Genomic DNA, 13,271 nt, shown 5'->3' on the forward strand with positions numbered 1-13,271 from the left:
ATTTTCATGAAAAAAGGTGAGTAGTCAAATTTAAACAAATGGTCATATTTGATATAAATAAAATATAAATTGAAATAATATTTTATACTTCAGTGTACTGATCAATTATATTTTAATTTGGTCTCAAGGAAAGATGTACATATGAAATTTCATTGCGGTGGGGGACATCGGACAAGTTGCCACAGAGTGCGTTGCTGGGACCCAGTACATTGCCATTAGAGTTTACCACTATTTGATACTTAAAATATTCAAGCGATAACAATTTTCTTTTAAAAAAATATTATCATCAAAAAAAGTTTTTTTGAATAATTTAAAAATATAATAAAAATAATTAATATAGATAAAAAATAATTTTTATATTTAACAAACAATTTATTTATTTGATACAAATTTTTATTGTAATATTTAGATAAATATTTAAAAAATATATAAAAAAATGAAACAAAATTTAATTTTTAATTTTTTTATTTTTTTAAAATTTTGGTCATTCATAATTTTTTTTTAAAAAAATTCAATTGACATAAAATTGTCAAATTTTAAAAATAAAAAGATATTATTCCTCTAATAATACTTATAAAAAATTATATTAAAATTTAATTTTTAAAAATTTTTAATACATATATATTTAATAACTATTTTTTATCGTATTTTTAATTTTTTTAAAATTTATTTTTTGTTAAAATTTTTTAAAATTATTTTTAATGATTTATTCATGATATTATTAACATAAGTTGGCTTTGGCGGGAATCTGCCCTGCGTCGTACGTTTCCTTGTTGGTCCTACGCCATCACTTTCAACGGTTTCTTCTTCTTTTATTTTATTTTCAATTTGATTTCAAGTTCCTATAAGGCTATAAAAAATTTAATTTATCATAAAATTAAAAATAAAAAATATAAAAAATAATTTTAATTAACCAATATTAATTAATTTTAAAATTATAAATTTATAATTTCAAATTTAAATTTAAAATAAATAAAATAATTTTAGTATAAATAGTTGAAAAAACTGAGTAGTGAGAATGGTTTCGTAAGGGTAACTCCCATTTACATTGGTTTTGCTTTATTAAATTTAAGCATCACTTTTAACCTTAAGTCAAAGAGTTGCAAGAACTCCAAACCTTATAAGCCAAGGCACCCTACCACCGATCATAACACAACAAATAGCACCTTTCTCATCATCGCAAAAGTTAGTGTTCGCTTTAATTTATTTTTAAAATGTTACATACTTCTAAATACGATAGCCACTATAATTATAAAACCACGTAAACGATTTGAGTAGCTGAAATGACGTGTTTTTACAGTTAAATATCTATCATCTATTATATATTACTAATTTTATCATCAAAATATATTATATATTATTTTTTTCTTTTTTTTTATTTTTCTATTTCTCTTATTTCTTCATCTATTCTATCTCTCTTATATATTATTATCAATAACTAATTACAAATTTAACAATCAAAATATACAACATAACATTCTCTAATTATATTAAAATTAAAAAAAAATAAAAATTTTGAAATTAAAATTGAAATTAAAATTTAACTATATTATATAATATATATTACTAACTAATTTAATAACCAAAATATATTACATGACACTCTCTTATTAAATTAAGAGAAAATATTTTTCTTCCAAATTAATAAATTCCTATCTTACGCTCTCTCATCTACCTCTCTTTTTCTATTTCTTTCTATCATTTTCACTCTATATATATTTTTTATATTTTATATTAATAATTTGACAAAATAAAATGTGTCAACAGTTACCCAAATTTTTCTTTTTCTAAATTAACAAAATCTCTCTCTCATTTTTCTTTTTTAATCTTTCTCTTTTTTTCTCTCATTCTCTTTTTTCTCTATCTTTTTATTCTACAAAAAATAAAATTAACAAAATAATATAATTCAAATAAAAAATATTATTATTATTTATATATAGTTTTTTAGTTTTTTATTTAGTTTTAAATTTTTACCGCTTATGATTAAACTATATTTTCACTTCTCTTCCTTCAAATATTTATTACATATAATTTGGAGAGAATACTAATATTATAATTAAAAGTTAGAATTAAGATTCAATTGTTTAAAAAAAATTGATTTTGAGTTAATTTTATAACTATCAATATAAATTTTTTTATGCTAATATCTAATTATATTTTTATATATAGAGAGAAAAAATATTATTTTTAAATAGCAAGCATAAAAATTATTTATTTCTATTTGTATAATAGACTTAACACTTAATCAAATGTAAAAGCATACATGTTAAATTGTTTTAATTTTAGATAAAAAATATTAAAATTAATTATTAGTAAAAAATTAAACTCTTTCATATGAAAATAATAACAAAAAATCTTATTATTTGATTTTTTTTATTAACGGAGACCCTAGTCTTCTCAGTCGATAGAAACTTTTGTCTTTTACGACTTTTTTATAAAAGTAATTTTGATTCTATAAATATTTTGTACCATAATCTATAATATTAGAACAAAATTGACATAATTTTAGAAGATTTATGTTTTTATAATGTTATTACGAATAAAAATAGTAGTTGAATACTAAATTTAACTATTATTTATTGGTCAATTCTATAATATTTAAAGATGGTTTATTTTTATATTTTTTAAAATTAAATATTAATTTTTATATTTTTTACAAATTAAATACTTTTTAAATACCATAATAAATACCTTATTTATTATAGCTTATACTTCATCTTTTTTGGACATTGACCGATCTTAGGAACGTCGCCTCTCAATTTTATTGAATCATGTATTCAATAATTTTATTATATATTTACAAAGCACAAAAGATATATTTTGGTCAGTCATTTATCCATAATATCTCTCAAGCAATCAAAATGGCAGGAAATTTAACATCATTGTTTTGAAAGAAATGAACTCACCTTTTACAAATTTGGTACATCAGAAGTTGTTCGTTAAATCAAGAAAATAGGAAGGGTTGTATTTACAAAAGACATTATGATATTTAAATAAATAATAGATCAATTTTTTAAAAATGGTCAGTATAAAAATAATACACCTCCCTTTCGACCTCTTATTCTTCTTTATAGTATAATTTCTGTATAACAACTATGCACTTTTTAATTGTCATTAACGAGCATTGAATAGTATTTGATATTTAATTTTGATTATTTGTGCATTTTTTTTTTATTTTTAGGATTGTATTTTAATGTCTTGGATCTTGAGTTAAAGAGTCAATCTTCTAAGATATGGGTCATTTGATTGCCTTATGGGATTTGGTAACAAAAATTTATGTTCGGAAGCCATTTAGTGAGCTAAACAATGAATCAAATAAGAGATGGTGAAAAACGTAACAGAAAGGATGAGAGAAAGAGAGAAGAGAAAAAGAGCTTTTTAAAATAGTGATGGCTTGATTAAAACTAACTTTAATTACAACATCTTTAATTACAACATCTATTAAGCTTATATACAATACTTGTCTAATCAACTATCTATTGTTAACTCAGCTAATTACCTATCTAGTGAAGAGTGAGTAATCATGCTTGGATTGAGTGTAACCAAGCTGAATGAGCATAGCAGTGAATCGTGCATTGTCTACTCGCTTGCTTGAGACTATAAAGTGATTTTTATAATTTGCAAACCAAAATAATAGTGAAAACATCTAAACCTATCAGCAGCTACATGTAAACATCCTTATCAAGTTCACCATGAAGGAAAGCGGTGTTAATGCTCAATTGGTGAAGGTACCATGTTAGATCGCATCCAAACACAAAAGAATATGCAGTTTCGCCATCTTTGCTACAGGGTTGTATGTATCAAAGAAATCAAATCCTGGATTTCAAGCATAATCTTTAGTGACGAGCCTAACTTTATGCCACTCAATACTCCCATCTGGGTTGTATTTAATTTTGAATATACACTTGCACCCAATAGCCTTCTTGCTAGTGGGTAGAACAATGAGTTTCTAAGTCTTATTCACGTCCAAGGCGTACAATTTGGTAGATATGGCATCTCTCCAGTAATCATGAGCAATTGCCTCATCATAGTGTGTCGGTTTAGTTATTGATGATACAACTAATGCAATTTTTTTATATGCATAATATAAGTAAATGTGGCGGCGACCTCCGAATTAGAAACATTAGAAACATGAGAAGATTACATACAATACTTGTAAATATGGCGGCGACCTCCAAGGTCTATCAGATCTTCGAAGGGGTGTAATGGGCTGCTTGTTTGTGTGAGAAGAAATGTGATTCAAAGGAGATAAGGAATTTTCTGGTGTAATACTAGAATATTATGGCTATGTGTAACGAATTTAATAGCATGCTAGGGATAGATGCATCAGGAAAAAGTATTTTCACTTTTTTAAAGAAAATAGCGATACAGTTTTGAGTCAAAGACTCGTATTCTATTATTAAATATATAGAAGTGGTTGTAATATTCTCACTATCAGAGTGGCGCAGCCAAAAGTGTGATATTCTGATAGTGAGGGTGTTACATTATGGTATCAGTCTTTAATTTCCTGTAGAGCCTGAGAAATGGACTGATTATGCTTCAGTTACATTTAGGGTTTCGACTTTTCTGTTCTTCTTCTTTTCCGAGTTGTCTCTTAGGGGTCTGACATGATGGACAAACTCATTCAATTTACTCTCGCAAATGGCCTGCTCCAAGACATCCTTCAAGTAAAAACAATCTTCTATGCGATGCCCATGGGTTTTGTGATAGACACAAAACAGGTTCCAATTTAGGTTTGGCCTAGGCTTAATCATTCGAGTCTTTTTGTAAGATTCTTCTTTGAGAGATTTGTTGGTAAACCTTTGACATAGTGACTATTAAGGGTGTATAGTTGTTAAACTTACTAACTCAGGAAGCCTATTGCTGAGGTGTTGAATTTGGAGATCCTCCTATAACATTCTTTCTAAATACAATAGCCAGTATAATTATAAAACCACATAATCGATTTGAGTAGCCCAAAATTACATGTTTTTAGATCTAAATATCTATTATTTATTATCTATTATACAATACTAATTTTACTATTAAAGTATCATATACTACTTGTAACACCCTAACTTTTAGCACCTCATGATCGTACTAAAAGTCTGAGTGCTACTTACCTCTAAACCTTTTTATTATATACCATCTTTATTTAATATTGAGCCTTTGCGAATACGAACCGAAACTTTAATTAAGAAAACGAAAAGAGACTTTATTTTACGCCACTAAATCACAAAAGTATATATATTCACATAGTATTAAATACATAAACTTATTTCAAAATTTCCAAAAACAAATCCTACCCCTCTAAAAACTCTAACTAACAGGGCGAGGGGAAAACAAATCCTAACAACTCAACCTATAAACATATTCCTCTGTGCTCCCGTAACTTGACAATGAGCCTTTGCACCTGTAGCTGAAAGGGGTGGAGATAGGGGGTAAGAACCGGGAAGTTCTTAGTAGGGTCGGGGTTAGAAGTTAAGTTCATTTTGCCATTATTAACCAACCGCAACTAACAACAAAACACTTATAAACATGAATAATAAAAGAACTTAGAAGTCAATCAGTCACGCAGCGCACACACACAATCACAGAGTTACACAGCATAGAGATATGCGCAAACAAGCATGATGCATGTCTATTCCTATCGTAGGTAATGAGCTCATTTGTCGGTTTCGACCCGCACCCGATGCAATCCGACCCGCAAGTCAGATAAGGCATTCCAGCGGCATAACCTCTGCAAGTTTCCACTTCTTGCAGGCGCTGATTCTCCAGCTGAAGTATGCCGAACATGACCTCTGCAAGTACTTGCAGGCGCTGATTCTCCAGCTGAAGCATGTGTCACTTTCTCCTGGAAGCCGTTCCATACACATGGGCGTCCCTGCACAATCATTCAAAAACAAAGCCCACGGCTTAACACTTTCATATCGGCACCATAACTATTTACTTTCCGTCACCCTCTCGTGACCTTTCAATCATTCACATAAGTACACGTGCCGATTTATCTTCTCTTTTTCTTTTAAAACTAAAACCACATCTTTATGCCATTCTCCAAAATCTTTAAAACAATTAATAATCCAACCGACTCCAGCAGCGAAAATATTTCTTTAATAATTCAAAATCAGTTAATATATTTCTTAAAGTTTTTGAAAATTCCATTTCTTATTCCCAAAATAATCAAAGCATCCCAGCTAGTTGTTCATACATAACTGAATCAAAATCTCAAGCAAACAACAATAATTCAACAATAATTTAACATAAACTCATTCAAATTCACGTAGTAATAAGCTAAATCAACATTCACTTATCAAAGTCACATTTAATTATTATAAAGTTACCAAACCATACCTCCATACGAAATCAAACTAACGGGACCTCCGGAGAAGTTTTCTGACCGAACTGCTGAAGAAGAAAACGTTAAGAATCGTTTGTGCCTCCTAAAACTCCAATTGACCGAACTCGAGGGAAAAAGGAGTTATGTCACCGTCAACTTCCACCAATCAAAAGTGACGCCAATACGTAGAGGAGGAGGATACGAACACTTTTATCGGATTAGATTTTTTATTGGAGTTACGGATCTCAAGAAAATCGAAGTCGGAAGTTTTGGTGGTTACGGTTCTCTCTCTTTCTCTCTCGGTCACTCTTTCTTCTATTGCTCATCGAAAAATAAAGCATGCAAGGATGATAGGTATTGCTAAATCACTATTGTAGGAGAAAATGTTACATATGAAGAAGTCTAGGTGTCATTAGTTATTAAATGAAATGATTAGGTGTCATGCTTAGGTTATACATATAGATATAAGCATGTTTCTTTCTTTTTCTTTTGTCCCTTGGTTTCGGTGGAGGAAAGAAAAGGAAATGGGATTCATATACACTATGTTTGTTTGAAGAGAAAATGGAAGGAAAGAAAAAGGAGGAAAGAAAAGAGGAAGGAAAATAATCATTTTTCATTGTTTGGTTATAAAGAGAAATTGGAGAGAAAAGAAAAGAGGTGAAAAAAAACTGGTGGGACCTACCAATTTTTTTTCTCTCCAATGTTGGAAAGAAAAGGGAGGAAAAACTTATTTTCTCTCACAACTTCCAATATTACCCCTTCACTTTTTTCAATGTATTTTATAATACAAGGATAAAGTTGTCTTTTTATAACATTTCTTTCCTTCTTATTTTCCTTTCATCCAAACACATCTAAAGAAAATAAAAATTCACTCAATTTCTTTCCTTTTTTTTCTTTCTTTTCTATTTCTTTCCTTTCTATTTCTTTCCTTCCAACCAAATATAGCCATAATGATTCAAGTGTATGTGCTCCTATTATATATATATATATATATATATATATATATATATATATAACAATTCAAAGTTTAACTTTCCTTTTTCTTTGATTCCGTTTAATGGCTTCGCCCATTCTTTCTAATTTTTTTTTCTAGTAAACTTTAATAATAATAATAATAATAATAAAAATTAATTTAGACTGTAACTATCAATATAGTTTTTAATAGATAATTCAAAATAATAGAATAAGTCATAATTAAATTATTTTTATTTTAAATTCAAAGTATAAAATTTAATTTTAAAAATTCGAGTTGTTATACTACTCTTTCATTATAATTAAAATTAAATTTTTTTCTAAAATTAGAAAGTTCTCCTCTCCTTTCTTTCTCTCTCTCTTTCTCTCTCTCTCTCTCTCTTTTTGTTTCTCTCATTCTTTTACCTACTCTATCTCTCTTATATATCATTATCAATGACTAATTACAAATTTAACAATCAAAACGTGCAATATAACATTTTCTAATTGTATTAAAATTAAATTAAAATTAAAATTAAGATTTTGAAATTGAAATTAAAATATAGCTATATTATATAATATATATTACTAACTAATTTAATAACCAAAATATATCAAATGATGATACTCTCTTATTAGAATTAAGAGAAAATAATTTCCTTCAAAATTAATAAACTTCCATCTTATATTCTCTCATTTACCTCTTTCTCTTTTTCTATTTCTATCTACCATTCCTACTCTATATATAATTTATATTTTATATTAATAATTTGACAAAGCAAAATGTGTCAACAGTCACCCAAATTTTTTTCTTCTACAATTATCAATGCAAACTCCATCTCTCATTTTTTTTCTTTTTATCTTTCTCTCTTTTTTCTCTCATTCTCTATTTTTCTCTACCTTTCTATTCTACAAAAAATAAATTAATAAAATAATATAATTCAAATAAAAATATTATTATTTACATATTTTTGTAGTTTTTTAAACTAAATTTTATCGCTTATGATTGAACTATATTTTCACTTCTCTTTTTTCAAATATTTATTACATATAATTTAGAGAGAATACTAATATTATGATTAAAAGTTAGAATCAAGATTCAATTGTTTAAAAAAAATTGATTTTGAGTTAATTTTATAACTATCAATATAAATTCTTTTATACTAATATCTAATTATATTTTTATATACATAAAGAGAAAAAATATTATTTTTAAATAGCAAGTATAAAAATTATTTATTTCTATTTGTGTAATAGACTTAACATCTAATTAAATGTAAAAGTATACATGTTAAATTGTTTTAATTTTAGATAAAAATATTAAAATTAATTATTAGTAAAAAATTAAACTCTTTCACGTGAAAATAATAACAAAAAATCTTATTATTTAATTTTTTTTAACGGAGACCCTAGTCTTCTTAGTCGACAGAGACTTTTGTCTTTTACGACATTTTTGTAAAAGTAATTTTGATTCTATAAATATTTTGTGTCATAATCTATAATATTAGGACAAAATTGACGTAATTTTAAAAGATTTGTGTTCTCATAATATTATTACGAGTAAAAATAGTAATTGAATACTAAATTCAACTATTATTTATTCGTCAATTCTATAATATTTAAAGATTATTTATTTTTATATTTTTAAATTAAATATTAATTTTTATATTTTTTACAAATTAAATACCTTTTAAATACCATAATAAACACCTTGTTTATTAGCGCTTATACTTCATCTTTTTTTAATATTGACTGATTTTAGGAGCGTCACCTCTCAATTTTATTGAATCCTGTATTCAGAAATCTTATTACATATATACAAAGTACAAAAAAATACTTTGTTCAGTCATTTATCCATAATATCTCCCAAACAACTAAAATGGCAGGAAATTTAACAACATTATTTTGAAAGAAATGAAGTCACCTTTTCGTAAATTTGATATCTCAGAAGTTGTTTGTTGAACCAGAAAGAATTGTACTTGCAAAAACATTCTGATATCTAAATAAATAAAAGATCAATTTTTAAAAAATGGTCAGTATAGAAATAATGCACCTCCCTTTCGACCTCACGTTGTCCTTTATAGTATAATTTCTGTATAATACCTATGCACTTTTTATTGTCATTAATGAGCATTTAATAACATTTGATATGGTTTTAATTTTGATCATTTGTGCATTTTCTTGATTTCTAGGATCGTACTTTAATGTCTCGAATCTTGAGTTAAAGAGATGATCTTCTAAGATACGGGTAATTTAATTGTCTTATGGACTTTGGCGAGAAAAATTTATGTTTCGGAGTCATTTGATGAGCTTAGCAATGAATCAAATAAGAGATGGTGAAGAATGTAACAAAGAGGATGAGAGAAAGAGAGAAGAGAAAAAGAGCTTTTTGAAATAGTGATGACTTAATTAAAACTAACTACAATTACAACATCTACTAAGCTTATATACAATAGGAAAGTTATCAGGTGTACCTAGGAACATCGGTGTTCCAGTTGTTTTAACCGTTGATTTTAATTAATATATATTATATATATTTTTTATAATTTAGATCAACGGTTAAAACAACTGGAACACCGATGTTCCCAGTACACCTGATAACCTTCCTTATATTTGTCTAACCAACTATCTATTGTCAACTCAGCTAATTGCCTAACTAACATAGCATATAAATAATATAGTTTCTCTAACTTAGCAAATGTGTACTATCAATATGGCCCCTCAATTTGGTGATGATGCACTCATGCCAACTTGTCACAAGACCAAAGTAACCCAGTAAAATTCACCATTCAAAGCTTTTTCTTCCTGGTCTCGTTGATTGGAAGCACTACATTAGTCAAGAAAAGATTGACCAAAGTAATGTTCTCATCAAACTCTATTATATGGGTTCTAGGAAGTAACAAATTTGGGATATTCTTCTTCCCAATCTCATAGGGGTGAGCATGGGTTGTGGGTACTAGATTACCCATCCGAATCCAAACCGAACCAATTAAATTGGTTCTAAAATTAACAGGTAATCGGGTCCAATCCGAACTAAACCAATTATTCTCTCTAACAATTGGTTCGGGTAACGATTTTGGGGCTATAAAATCCGAACTAACCCGTAGACCCGATCATATATTAATTAAATAAAAAAATAAAAATTTAAAAAATATATATGTCTTTTAATATATTTGGATTTTAATATCTTTAGTGTTTAATATGTTTGGATTTTAATGTGTTTAGTTTTTTATATATTTGGTGTTTAACATGTTTGGATTATTTCAATTGATAATGTTACATGTTTATTGCAATTACAAAATTTTTAAGATAAAAATTTTATTTTTTTTATAAATTTCTATTTTATCGGATACCCAATTATCCGAATCGAACCAGTCCATTTTTAATCGGTTTGGTTTGGTTCGGATATACAAAAAAATACAAATCCAAACCAAACCGAATCAATTACAATTTAATTGGTTCGGTTCTAATTTAACCTTAAACCCGAACCAACCCGACCCTTACTCACCCCCACAATCTCATTGATCGAAAGCATTGAATTTGAGCAAAGAAAAAAAAGCCTTTAACAAACTTAGTGTTCTCATCAATCTCTATTGTGTGGGTTCAAAGGAAGAAAGAAGAAGGACTAAGAATAGTTCAAAGGAAGAAAGACTAAAAACATGACCCTTGCATAAAAGACTTATGGGTGCAGATGTTTAACAAACCAAATTGGTTAAAACACTTGGAGAACAAAGCTAGAAAGAGTAAGAAAGTCAGCATACTGCTCACGGATAGAGACAAGGCAGCAACTTTACCAAACAAGATTGAACCCGTCTCTTTTACATGGCAATCAATCTCGATATATTTCATTCTCTTGTAAAAAATAGGGTTGACAGCAATGTACATGGCAGAACGACTATCACAATACAAAGGAATGGGCTTGGAAAGTGGAAAACCAAAATCCTTGAGAATGAAGGATAACCATTGAGCTTCACAAACTGCTAGTGAAAGAGTCCGGTATTCAGCTCTTTGAAGAAGGAGTAACATTAGGTTATTTATTGCTATTCTAGGAGATGAGTAAAGTACCAAGATAAAAGTAATAACCAGAGATTGACTGGTGGGTATCTGGACATGAAGCCCAATCAGCATCCGAGTAGCTAGATAGTGACAAATCAAAAGTTGCTAAAAAGAACAAACTCGTGGCAGGTGAGGATTTGATGTATTTAAGCACCCTCATAGCAGCTTGATGATGTGCTAATATTGGAATATCTAAGTATTGACTGAGTTTCCAATGGCAAAGAAAATGTACGGTCTAGTACTATTTAGATAGACCAATCTACCAATGAGTCTACGATAAGTTGAGACATCCTCATAAGTTAGACCAGAATCATTTCCAAGCTTGATCGAATAGTCCATGGGAGTGGTAATCAGCTTAGCATTATTCATCTCATAATCTTTGAGAAGATCTAAGACATATTTCCTCTTATTAACAGCAATGCCCTTGCGGCTTCGAGAAATTTCAAAACCCAATAAGTATTTAAGTTCCCCTATATCTTTGATCTTGAAGGCATCATCCAATCATTTCTTGATAAAATCAATTTTTTGCAAACAATTCCCTGTAAAATTAGATCATCAACATAGACTAGAACCATAGTAACTTCAGTTGCGCAAAACTTAGTGAAGAGTGAGTAATCATGTTTGGATTGAATGTAACCAAGTTGAATGAGCGTAGCAGTGAGTCAGGCATTGTCTGCTCACTTGCTTGAGACCATAAAGTGATTTTTGTAATTTGCAAACCAAAATAATAGTGAAAACATCTAAACCTGGCAGTAGTTACATGTAAACATCCTCATCAAGCTCACTGTGAAGGAAAGCGGTGTTAATGCCCAATTGGTGAAGGTACCATCGTTGAATAGCATCCAAACATAAAAGAATACGCAGTGTCGCCATCTTTGCCACAGGATTGTACGTATCAAAGAAATCAAATCCTGGAATCCGGGTATAACCCTTAGTGATGAGCCTGGCTTTATGCCACTCAACACTCCCATCCGGGTTGTATTTAATTTTGAATATACACTTGCATCCAATAGCCTTCTTGCTAGTGGGTAGAACAATGAGTTTCCAAGTCTTATTCACATTCAAGGTGTACAATTCGGTAGAGATGGCATCTTTCCAATAATAATGAGCAATTGCCTCATCATAGTGTGTCGGTTTAATTATTGATGATATAACTAATGCAAATTTTTTTTATATGCATGAGACAAGTTGCCATATGAGATGTAATGTGATATTGGATACCTTAAAGAAGATTTAGAAGCAGTAGAAATATGAGAAGATTGTATACAATGGTAATCTTGTAAATGTGACGTCGGCCTCTGAAGTCTATTAGATCTTCAAAGGGGGTGTAATGGGTTGAGTGTTTGCGTGAGAAAAGGTGTAATTCAAAGGAGATAAGGGATTTTCTGGTGTAATACTAGAAGATTGTGCTATGTGTAACGAATTTAGTAACGTGCTAGGGGTAGATGCATGAGGAAAATACACTTAATCATATTTGCAAGTGTTGAAATGAGGATGTGAGGATTGTAAAACTAACTTGGCAAGTGCACTGAATCGTATCAAGTAATACCACGGTGAGTGGATATTGTTTCCACGAGAATTAATGGACTAAGCAAACAATAATTAATTGATTATTCTAATTAGACAGAAAACTTGATTTGAGAGGAATTAAGTGTCAAAATAGAGAAATAAAAGACAACATATATGAATGATTAGAGAAAGTAGTATGACTGAGAGTGCTAAGTCTTCGAAGATATTCACTCTCTAGGAAAACAATCTTTATGTTATTTAATTGAGACTTACAGAGATCAATTCATAATAAATCATAAATAATTAAACTCCAATTCCTTGGCAATTCAATTTTCCTTTAATTACTTAATCGCTAATTCCTTAGTCAATTAGTTAAGAAAAAAGGTTAAGCACAATTCTGATTTATGTTCACATAAAGTTCAAGAGTGATCCTAGGTTA

The 13,271-nt window shown here is 28.7% G+C and overlaps 1 protein-coding gene across 1 annotated transcript; it reads right to left on the reverse strand.

Annotated features, from left to right (window-relative positions):
- Positions 1 to 11,515: 11,515 nt before the first annotated feature.
- Positions 11,516 to 12,196, reverse strand: LOC130944446 (uncharacterized). Its single transcript, XM_057872776.1, has 2 exons — positions 12,084 to 12,196; positions 11,516 to 11,753 (listed from the first exon to the last, which is right to left on the reverse strand). Exons 1-2 carry the CDS (start codon positions 12,194 to 12,196, stop codon positions 11,516 to 11,518), a joined length of 351 nt encoding a protein of 116 aa, XP_057728759.1.
- Positions 12,197 to 13,271: the final 1,075 nt, after the last annotated feature.

This window comes from Arachis stenosperma, chromosome 8 (genome assembly GCF_014773155.1).
Source record: "Arachis stenosperma cultivar V10309 chromosome 8, arast.V10309.gnm1.PFL2, whole genome shotgun sequence".
NCBI lineage: Eukaryota > Viridiplantae > Streptophyta > Magnoliopsida > Fabales > Fabaceae > Arachis > Arachis stenosperma.